At 35.3% G+C, this 12253-nt stretch overlaps 1 protein-coding gene across 2 annotated transcripts; it reads right to left on the bottom strand.

Annotated features, from left to right (window-relative positions):
• On the bottom strand, positions 6249 to 11560 carry LOC18772771. 2 transcript variants are annotated; one of them, XM_007205628.2, is made up of 4 exons: positions 11431 to 11560; positions 10888 to 11175; positions 7973 to 8220; positions 6249 to 6778 (listed from the first exon to the last, which is right to left on the bottom strand). In XM_007205628.2, the coding sequence occupies exons 2-4, from the start codon at positions 11126 to 11128 to the stop codon at positions 6422 to 6424; spliced, it is 846 nt and encodes a 281-aa protein (XP_007205690.1). In that variant the 5' UTR covers positions 11129 to 11175; positions 11431 to 11560; the 3' UTR covers positions 6249 to 6421. The 2 variants fall into 2 exon arrangements, with proteins under 2 accessions (XP_007205690.1, XP_020422167.1); XM_020566578.1 differs by having other exon boundaries at positions 10888 to 11181; positions 11431 to 11559.

Genomic DNA, 12253 nt, shown 5'->3' with positions numbered 1-12253 from the left:
TAAAAAACACAATAAGCTTAAAGTATGTGATTTAGTTCACTGCCAAAATAAGTCAAACCATATTTTATTGTGCATGATTTGGTTCGACTCTTTTTAAGATTATATGTTTTTAATAGAAAAATATATCAAACCGTTCAAATTGGTCTCGTTGACCGGCTTTAACTATTACAATGAGTTTTGGCCTGACCCTATAGTGTATGTAGTGAGAAATTAAACTGTGCAAAAAATTACTAATTGGTGCGCTCAATTCAAAAAGTGGTTTGGCCAATTCACTTGGCTTGAGTATTCAGTTGTTAAGAATAAGGTATTTTGTTTTCCTTGCTTCCTTTTTGACATGAATCAGGCACACCCAACCTTTATTGTTGATGGGTATAAAAAAAAAGGAAGAGAATTGGTGGGAATCAATGTGCATTTCAACATCATGTAGGCAAGCTAAATTCACCACATCATCTTGCTATGCAAAAGTGGATTAGCTTAAAAAAAAACTCATCTCTTCATATTGAAAAAGTTGTAGATAAGCAATCAAAGTAATAAGTGATGGACAATCAATTGCGACTTACGACCACAATAGAGAGCATTAGGTATCTAGCAAATCAAGCAATGGCTTTTCGAGGCCACGATGAATCCATTGACTCATCTAATCGGCGCAATTTCATTGAAATAGTAAAGTCTTTTGCAAGAATGAATATAGAAGTTGAGAAAGTTGTCCTAGATAAGGCTTCTCAAAATGCTCAGTACATTTCCAATGACATACAAAAATAAATCTTGCATATTTTTGCTACCAAGGTGAGGAAGTCAATTTGTAGAGAACTTAGGAATAACAAATTTTGTATTCTTGTTGATGAATCCGGTAAAGAACAAATGACTATTACTCTAAGATTTGTTGATTGTGATGGATTTATTCGTGAGCTCTTTTTTGATATTGTGAGTGTTGCAGACACTAATGCCTTTAATCTTCAAAATGAGATATGCAAAGTTCTTGGTAATAACAACATTCTAGTGGAGAATATGAGTGGTCAAGGGTATGACAGTGCTAGTAATATGCTTAGTTCATGGAATGGATTACAAGCATTGTTTCTTCAAGATTGTCCATATGGATATTATGTGCATTCCTTTGCTCATCGCTTGCAATTAGCATTAAATGATGCAACTAAAGATGTGAAAGTTGTATGGAGATTTTTTTTAATGTTGACTAACATTGTGAATTTTGTTAGTGTTTCTGCTAAGCGCCGTAATGAGTTAAACTTAATTCGAAACGCTAAACTCAAAGAGTTGTTGAATTATGGGAACTTGAGATAGGTAGAAGACTTCATCAAGCTCATACTTTGATATGAGCTAGAGCCACTCATTGAGGCTCTCATTTTGCCTCTATTACAAGTTTGATGAGTTTATTTAAAGAGACTAAATTACTTCCTCTGGAAATCAATGATCATGGACCTAACCAACAATTTCTTGGTGATGCAAAGAGTAACTATATTGCTATGATGTCTTTTGAGTTTGTGTTTGCATTGGTTTTGATGGATAAAATTATGGGATTGACCAATTTTCTTTGTCAAGCATTTCAGAATAAAACTCAAGACATTGTAAGTGCTTTAAATTTTGTTGAAAACACAAAAATGCAACTTCAAGATAAGAGGGAACATGGTTGGGATGATTTATTCATGAGTGTGGTATCATTTTGTGAACTACATGGTGTTGATGTTCCTGATATGGGTGCTTGTCATATGACAGGTACACGTCGTTCTTGTTAACCAAAAGATGTTACAATTGAGCATGCTTATCGCATTTATGTATTTAATGATGTTTTTAAATTGTATGTTGAGGGAGTTAAATGATAGATTTACAAAGCAAACAGTTGAACTTCTTACTTTTAGCTGATCATTGGATCCTCGTAATTCCTTCAAAGCATTCAATATTGAACATATATGTAAACTTATCAAGAAATTCTATCCTGCTAATTTCCTTCCACGTGAGTTGAAAGCTTTAGAAACAGAGCTCAGGTATTTTCAAAATGATATACATCGCCTTCCTTGCTTTAAGGAAACAACTACTCTTCCTCAGCTATGTCAACAATTGGTGGAAACAACTTTGGCAAAAAACTATATTTTCATTGACAGGTTGATTCGGTTGGTATTAACTCTTCCTATTTCTACAGCAACAACTAAACAAGCTTTCTCATGTATGAGAATTATTAAGAATCAACTTTGAAGCACCATAGCTGATGAATTTCTTGTTAATTGTATGATCCTCCACATTGAAAAATAGTTTGCTAATAATATCGATATTGCATCGATAATTGAGAAATTTAAGAGTTCCAAGTCTTGCAGGGTTAAATTTTAGATTTAAACAGTGTTGTTTTGTATGCATTGCGTTTACTTTTGGTTTTAGTTTTAGCTTTTGTATTTGTTGAACTTTTATTTAGAGATGCATTTGAGGATAAGGCTCATTAGCTGACTAAGTGTATCTTTTTATGTTTTTTAATGAAATTCACTCGTACCGTGGAGTTTAGTATGTAAGTTTTGCCCAACTAACTTTTTGAATCCTAGAACCTCCACCACTCCTAGTACTCTCCAATATCAGGTCATTATCATCATGACTCATAGTACCTTCCAATATCTCTTCTTTTTCTCTCACGATCATCGCTAGCCCATTTTCTTCTTTCTGTAACAAATTAATTAAACAAATTCAATGTTAGAAAATAAGTACATATGCTTTAGAAATACTTATTAAAGGGAAGAAAGAAAGTATTGATTATATGAAAATTAATTGGAGAAATTAATACTTAAGGAGTAGTAATGGTATTCCTAGTGCTAGGCCTATCATTCAAGAAATTGAAGTGCAAGGAGTTTCCTTTCTTTGGAGATACTGAAGAATTCTCTTGTTCCTCTTGCCACATCTTGAATATACTACAAATCGCCTTTGATAGAGGAAACAAGCCATCACCAAAACCTTGCTTACTCATCAAACCCTTTTTCTCTTCTCCAATCTTGCTCATCAATATTATTGACGACCCCATTAACAAATTAAGTAACACAAGTGAGAAGGGAGTGCGATTTGGAAATAGTAAAGTTTGGACTTCAAGTGAATGCCAACCCTAAATAATTGAATGAACTCTCTATAACCAAAGAAAATCATATGTACATATGTGTTTAGGAAAGTATGAGTGAAAATGTAACACGAAGAGAGAGAAAAACTTAATTGGTGCTCAAGTAATCTACACAATAAAAATTGGTGATTAAGTCCAATAATTTTAGGGTAATTTTGAGTTGTCCATTTTAGAATATCTTTTACATTTACCTTTTTTTTTTTTGGTGGTGTTTTTTTTTGGGGGAGGGGGGAGGAGTTACAAGATTTGTTCTTCTAACTTGAATCGTTCTATAATGAGGGTGTCATATATGGACAATAGGCAACTAGGCAATAAGTTGGGTTTTGTTTGATTCCAATCCCCTAGGCAATAAGTTGGGTTTGATATTGTTGTTTCCTTTCTCATTCATGTAGGCCCCTTTTTGTTTTTAAGCTAAACCCATTTTCTTTGACAAATTTAAGGCCATCTTCAGCTATGAGCTATATCTCAAATATAGCCCTAAAATAATGCAAAATCCATCTCCAACCATGGGCTAAACAAAATTTTGGCCAAATTTCGAGGGCCAAATTTGGCCCATTAACCCCGCAACCAAGCCATATGTAGCCCAACTTTGGCCTAGACCAAAATTTTTGTGGGCCCTATGCATCTACTTTTGAAGAAGATAAATTATCAAGTGTGGGTAAGAGCACAAATCATCTCGTGCAAATGCATATCCAACAACCAACATTAAAAGAGCTGATGTCATCGATGACGTCAGCTGGATATCTATATATATTTAAAAGCTTTTTAAAATGTTTTCAATTCGTGTTGTTTAAGAAAAATTTATAAAAAAAATTAATGGTCATGATCGTTGGGGGTCAGACCATTGAAACCCATCCTTTTTATTTTTTATATTTATAAATGTGGTCATCTTTTTTTTTTTTGAACACAAACACAATAGTGTTTTATTAATGAGGAGAAATGGGTAACAAGTACAAAAAAAAAAAAAACCAGACAAAGCCCTAGAGGATTAGGCAAGTACTCTACACCAATTCATGTTTTCACACGTACTTTTTAAATGTTTTAAATGTTTTCAATTCATGTTTTCAATTCGTGTTATTTAAGAAAAAATTATAAAAAAATTCAACACGTTTCACTCGAAAATTGTAGTATGAAAAATTATTAAGATTCCTTCAGGATAAGACATGCCACGTGGACACAAAATCTTATCAGAAATCTTGTCATATATGGAATATTGTCTCTAAATAGTAGTTTAATTAAATTAAACAATACATAGTTGTGGAATGTATGAGTGTTGTACCATAGTTTTTCCCAAAATAATAAAATATGAAGGACCCTAAAATATAGTCCTGCATGACTGGAGATGGAAAAATTTAGCCATGTACTATTCTTTAAAAAATTAATATTTTGGAGGGCTAAATTTTTAACCCTAAACTACATTTAGCCTTATAACTAGAGATGGCCTAAGTACCAAGTTTTTTTATTATTTTTAATTGATCAATAACTGAAATTTATTTATAGACAAAAACATAAACATGGACCCCAATATTTGTTTGCCTCACCCTCCCCTTCTTAAATTTGGCCAAAAAAAAAAGAAGAGAAAAGGTTAAAGGTTATCCATACTAAAAATTAATTAAACTGACAATCAAATAGATATTTAATTATAATTGAGAGAATAAACGAATATAATAAATAAATTTAAAAATATTATGATGATACTCAAATAACTAATCAATTTTAAAATAAGAAAATATTGAATCTGGGTGCAAATAACAATTATTATTATTGTTAGGAGTAATAACAGATAGGAAAATTTAATTACCCACAAATATATCTAGCATATAAAATTTATTTTGTAAATTTGAATACATTCACAATTAGAAGACGTGATTGGGCTTACAACAAATTAAAAAGAATACATGCAACCAAAGAAACTAATATATAAAGTCTTTGGGGTTAGCTCAAGTGGTGAGAGAGGGTGGAATGGTGGGTTAGTATTAGAATAAGTTAATGATTCAATTCCCTCTAATGTTTTAAAAAGAAAACAAAGATATAATGTAAGTTAATTATGATAATAAATTTAAGGGTTAAATACTTGTTTGGTAACACAAAAATTCAATTTGGTAACTGAAAAAATCATATAGCTAAACTGGTCATTGTATTATCCTAAATTTACAATTTATAAACAACAAGTCGGGTCCATTTTTATAGGCCTACTTGCACTCAAGTTCAAATCCACCTCCCTGTAAATTAGATTACTTGAGAAGACTGGTTTTTTTTTTTTTTTTTTGGTAAGTGGGGGGTGGGGCGCCTAAAAGCCCAAACCAAACAAACTACAAAACAAAAGAACCTGGCCTCACGGCGCCCTTAGCATCCGCAGCAAGAATATCTTCAAGGAAGTCAGGAACCTCATCATAGACATGGAGACCAGAGCCAAGATTATAACTTCTCGTAGCCAAAGCATCAACAGCTACATTTTGTTCACGGTAGATCTTAATTGCACAACACCATGATTCATGGATCTTCATTTTACAGCAGGAAATGATGCTGTGGAGAGGGTGAGTTGGAACAGTAGGAGAAGATAAGAGAGTTACAGCAACACTGGAGTGTCATTCAGTCTCCACATCGCGGTAGCCAGCGTCCCACTATATATATAATTATTGATCTATCAAGTATTGGATTTCATATTGTGATGTAGAACTTACATACTTCTTGATTTTGTATGTGGTTAGTAAACACATAAGAAATTTTGCACTACTCATGCGTTAATAAACACCAGGGGAAAATTAGAAATCGAAATCATTCCAATACTCCTTCCATGTAAGTAAATTACTCATGCTTTAATAAACACCAGGGGAAAATTAGAAATCGAAGTCATTCCAACACTCCTTCCTTGTAAGTAAATGCGTCGTTATGGGAAGGGAAGGCAATTGGTTTCTTTTTGGAACTTTTTTCATGCACATATGAGGATGAATGCTCTACCATTAAAAGCCCCACCTAGACTAAGTGATGGTTATTTCTTTGCAAAACTTTCATGCACATATGAGAAGAATAAGTGCTCCCTCCAAAACTCCAAGGGAGCGCAATGCAGGTGCCAGGACCGTTAAGAGCACGCAAGAGATGTCCTAGAACTAGCATGTCAATGGCGACATTCATTATGCACTTATTAAAACATGTAAGATTTTATACTAATTAACCAGAAGCAATACACCAAAGCACACTGCATAATTTATCATTAAAACACAAATGACAGTAATATGTTTACTATAATAAGGTGCCTAACCAACATAAACCTGGTGAAGAAAAACTAGAGCAAGGTTAACAAACAATGCTAACTTAGTAATAGCGCGAGCCGGTATCATAAACTCGGCCTCCTGGATATGGACCTCTAGGCTCAAACCCATGATCACGAGAACCTCCAAGAAATCGAGCCCGCTCTCTGTAGGACTCATATTGATCAGTATTATAGGCTCGGTGCCCTTCGCCACCAGCAGCTGAGGCTGCAACTCCACTGTACCCACGAAGTTCAGAGGGGCCCATGCTGCTGTTAGGGTAACGATCCATTACTGACTGCTGGTACTGATGCTGCCGGGCATTTGATTCCCTACGAAGCAATTCGTCTCTACGACTTGCATGCCGCGCCCGAAGTGCTACTAGTTGTTCTTCATACTGAGCATTTATCGCACCAATTTTCTGAGAAACGGATGAATCACTAATGCGTAAGGTGGAAGACAAATGAACATCTTAAATTATTTACCAAAAAGAAGCATGAAACAAATCCTCATCCCCAATTATAGATGGGATGTGAGAAAAAGAGAACAGAACGCAAGAGAAAAAGAAAATGTGAAACAGGGAACCTTTTAGTTAATTTAAGCAAACTAAAGAAAAAGAAACCTAAATTTAGGGCCCGTTTGTGAGTGATTATGGGAGGGCCAAAATCACTTCCAAAGGGATAGAATCACTCTTGTTTAAGAAATGAAGTGTTTGGCAAAAAAAGTGCTTTAAATGCGTATACTTCAAGTGATTTAATGGAGAAGCACATGGGAGGTGCTTCTCCTTAGAAGTGATTTTTTGTAAAACACGGGAATCACTTAGGGGCTTTAATGAAACTTTTAAAATTCCCATATTATCCTTATTATTTTTACTAAATGCCCAAATAGGCTATGCTCCCAGAAACACAAACCGAGCAGCAGAGGGCTGAAAATCGACAGAAGCCGTGAGCTTACAACCAGTAGTGTCACTGATGCCAAGAAACTGAACCCCATCAAGCATACAAATGACCCTTCAACTGCCAAGCCACTCAGGGCTGCCAATAGCACCATGGCGCCTGAGGCCTGTTGTCCTCTATTGTGTTTTGCAGAGTTCTCTCTTTTCTGCAATCTCTTTGGCTATGTAGTAGAGGAAGTTATTGCTATATTCTCTCTTGTACTTGTATTTTTTTTATTCCTTTTTTTGAGTCTGTTTGCAGAGTTTTCTGTTTCTAACTTTCTAATTTACAGTCTGTGATGCTCTTGCAAAATCACTAATGAGTAAAAAATCAGTTCTACATAAACACTCCCAAACGAGCCCTAAATGTGTATTGCGAAAAAAGTATTTTATTGTAGATTTTGGGTTCTACTTCATTATGCATATCTGTCTGTTCACAATGAGCTTACAAGTCAAGCATAAAGGAAAGGCTATCTAAGAGAAAATGCACTTCTACTTTTCTGATAAATTAATACTATTCTTTGTTTTCAGAAAACAAAAAGAAAAAGGTGAGGCACAAGTGTAATTCATATGACCACAAAACCCCAAAGAATCCACTTAGCCCATAAGAAAATTGGGAATCCAACAGAATAACAAGCATAAATATAAAAGAAGAAAATACATTTTCAAATATAAACTAACCTCTTTGTGTCTAGCATTTTCTGCATCCTCAGCATCGTTCTGTTCCTTGGTTAGTTTCCTAATGTCGCCAAGGAATTTCTGCTCAAGTTCTTCAAAAGTCTGTGAGGAAGGCTTGTCCTCATACCCAAGGTCCATATCTTCATTATGAGATTGAGATCGGGAATCATTGTTGTTTTGTTTCTCCATAGCAAGTTTTGGATCAGGCCTTTGACCCTGGTAATAGGATCTTGATGTATCACCCCCTTGACCTGCAAAACAAGCATGCGACCCTAAGCATACACATTTCAAAATTTCAACAAGAAAAGAACTTAAGGCGTGTCATAACATAGAGGCCCTCACCTGAGCGACTAATCCAACACAGCCGTTGGATTCCAATGGCCCGCTCAGGTGAGCACTTCTATATCATAACCTTTGCTAGTGACAATAAAATCATAGGAATGTTATAACAAAAATATGACAGTGCCAAAAAAAAAAACTAACAAAAGATGGGGATCACACGGAAGGACTACAGCAAGCTAAAATGTTTTGTTAGCAGCAATTACGGTTTTGTCCACATAAAAATTACAAAATGTCTTGGAAAGATGACAAAGGTTTCTAACTCAACTATGTCCCACTAATAAAACTCAACTTCTTTTGTTTGTTGAACATATGGAGGTACCCTAATGGGACCCTCTATCACTTTCTCCCTTGTTACCCTCATGAGTACATATAGAGGGCCTGGTATCTGTTAATATTTAGGGATTTACCTCAACTACCATTGACAATGAATAAATAATTTTTCCATAGTCATATGCCTCTCAAGCTTGTAGAATAATATAAAAATGTAAACCATAACAAGTACACCACTAACCCAAATATAACATCAAACAATTTCACATCTACATAGTAATGTAAATAAAATGAGATCAACATAACATGCACTCTATGCTCCTATCATGACAACATTTAGCTCTTATGTATATTATTACAGATAAACTTTATTGGCAAAACAGTCAATACCAGATCATGCTTGGTTGAAGATTTGGCTAAAGAAAGCACAGCAGATCTTAAAAGACAAATGATACAGCCCAGGAATTAAACAAAAAATAGCTATGTTTCAATCTTGCTGAATCCGAGGATGGGGGTGTACATGTCGGAATATAAAATTAAGCCTGGGTAAAGCTAACATGTGGACAATTTCAGCTGGCACGAATATTAAAAATTAGGCAAAGTAATGTGGCAATACCAGCTATTGGAGCCCAACTGGAAAAGGAGTTTATTTGGCCCCAACCAATCACCCTACCCTAGGAGCATCACGTGAGAACAAATTGCTCTGGGCAAGATTGGAGAAGCCAAAGGAGCCCGTTGAATGGGTGGCGAGCTACAGGGAAGAGCAAAACCTAAGAAGAGAATGGAGTAACATTTGAGAGGATACAAAGGTATACTTAGCTTATTGTTGAGTCCTCACATTCGTCTCCGGCATCTCCATCTCTGTCTCCCCTTCGATTCGAGAATAGCTGTCTATGCAGGATGCCTAAAGGATCAACCAATCATCTCTCACTAACTACATCCAAATCCAAAGAGTTTCAACCCCAAACTTCAAGATGTTCAATAATCAGTGGGAAAGTGGATCCTGTGGAGCATATTTATCACTTCCCAGAATAAAATGGCATTGGAAGGAGAAGAGAACACTCACCAGTGTCATGTATATCCACTCTGTCAGGACCAGCCCTCCTCAAGGTTAAGCATATGCCGCCGGACCTATCCCTAGCTTACAAAGCCGTGCGAGTTGTTCATACCTTAGTACATTGGGAATTCTTGGCAACGAAGCACCATACTTCCGTATTCACCATGAAGGTGGCAAACGGAGAGATGCTGACTAATTTCTGAACTCATCTAGATCCTTGAATGAACAGTCCTCCTCAAGAAATTAAGACTTATGCCTCGTTGTTACAAGAGTCCACGGCATAAACTGTCAGACTCTGAGTTGTTTGGCTATCGGTGCCAACTGTCAGCATACGGAAAGGAGTTGAATTAAATTTTCCCTCTCCCCCAATCAGAAGTAGAGAACAGTAGAACAAGTATAGGGGTGCAAAAGCAGGCCAGTCTAAAGTTGACGAGTGCTACTGGCACGAACACCCAAAAAGAGAAAAATTGACGTGGCAATATCAATAAGATCCTAACGGTATAGGACGTTGGGTAGGCCAACAGAGTTTGTTTAGCCCCAAGTGAACAGCCTTGAGACCCAAGACTATCCAGTAAAGGAAAGTCAATAACTATCTCTAATTAGTTCTGGAATTAAGTCCAGCAAGGAAACAAGGACCAAAAATAAGAGATTCCTTTCTTTTCTTCATTACAAACTCAGGATTCATGACAATTAGGGTACAACAGTACAAGTTATACTTCCACGTCCTGCTAGGAGAAGGTAAGAAATGTACAAATACGACATGATTTCTTCACAACAGGAATGACTGAATTCCTTTATTAAAACCCTGCTACGATGCTTCTACTTTCCTAGATTGAGCCCCAGAGTGTCTTTTACAGGTGTACGACTCCATCAATTTCGTGAGACGAGTGAGAGGAGTAGCTAAAGTTATTAAGATTTGTGCTAGGAAATAAAATCAAATGCGTACAACCAACATCTTTTATAGAGTTCTGAAAGTGCTCAACGCTCTTGATAATTACATTGGTTTAGAGACTTGAATGACCGACTAATTATTATAATAATCACTTTGCCCGAATTTTTTAGCCTTTAACAGACTAGAAATAAGAAAGTATCTGATTATTGATTCAGAATTTAAGTTTTATTTGACTTATACCATAAACTAAAATTAAAATTAAAAATTAAACAAGAACTTCAGATTTAGCAATTCATATGACAACAAACCCAGACTCAGCATATACGTATATGAGAGAGAGTTGACCGCAACACTTGCCTTCATTGTACATATGAGATGCCATTGGATTTGACCCTTTTGATCCATCTCTTTCCCATCTCCATTGGCCCTCTGATTTTGAAGATGCATATGGATTGTCCCTCTCTGGAGTGAAGGCTTCCAATCGTCCTTCAAAATGACTAGATTTGTGCTCCATCCTCTGCCCAGACATATGATGCATCGGAGCAGCAGCAGCATATGTGTTCACTCCTGAATCACCATACTGCCCCTGCCGTCTCATCACAAACTCCACAAAAAAGTGTCACCTTCAAACTTCAAACTTCAAAGCTGGACCTAACAAATAGACAACCAATTCAACCTTGTCAGTATATACTTCCTGTACTGTACACACATTCGGACATTCTATCAAACACATGGCATGCAAGCTCAACTCATACATACGCCTAACCAGTTGAATCAAAAGGCTAACAATTAAATTTGAAAAAGCATACAAAAACTTAAAATTGAAACCAAAAGAAGAGAAAGATCGAAAATTGTTAAAAGAAGAACATTCATTGAGAGGAAAAAAACGATCTTTCTTACCAAAGTTTTGATTTTTCTTGATTTCTTTATCGGCCTCTCCTGGTAGTTGAGGCCGAAAATCGAACCAGACTCCAGAAAACCGTTTGTGTCTTAAATGGGTTTTGTTATGGACCACGGCAACCATCCCCCCTTGATGGGCTTTGGCTTTCTATTTCCAGTTTTCTGTTTACTAGCAACAGTTGGCCCAGGTCGGTACCATCTCGGCGGGTGTTTGTTGTTTCTTTAAAAAACAGATGAGTAAGAAGACGTAAGTTAGACAAATTGGCCACGACACTGCGTTCGTTCTTTTATATTTAAATTCGAATTCTCCTCTATATAGATTAGATTTTTTTAGAGTAAATTCTCATTTGTATTTAAAAAAAACATATGAATGGAAAAGTAAAAGATTAAAAAAAAAAAAAATTATGCTCGACTTTGATCTCATTTATTAACATTGTTTGATTACCTATGGACCGTTTAAAGCTTTGTTTTTATATAAAAAAAAAAATTTAATAATAAAAAAAAAAAAAAAACCAATGATAGAAGATTTGTTTAGATATGCACATTAAAGAATCATTCATGACCAACTCGATCCAAAGGATGATATCCTCCATGTCTAGAAACATAAGAGTCTGTTTAGTATTTTATTCTAAATATTAAACTCAAAAATTATAATTAATTTTAAAAATAAGAGTTTTTAAAGGGAGTTGATTTTCTCACTCTCATTTCTCCACTTACACTCTCTTTTATTTTTTAATATTTTTTAATCAATCTTTTTCTTTTTTGTTCTTTCTCTTTCCTATTCTACTCTTGCCATACATTAATTTCTTTTTACTTTACTTTT

The sequence above is a fragment of the Prunus persica genome, chromosome G6, assembly GCF_000346465.2.
Source record: "Prunus persica cultivar Lovell chromosome G6, Prunus_persica_NCBIv2, whole genome shotgun sequence".
Classification (NCBI taxonomy): Eukaryota; Viridiplantae; Streptophyta; class Magnoliopsida; order Rosales; family Rosaceae; genus Prunus; species Prunus persica.
This window is presented reverse-complemented; position numbering and strand designations above follow the sequence as displayed.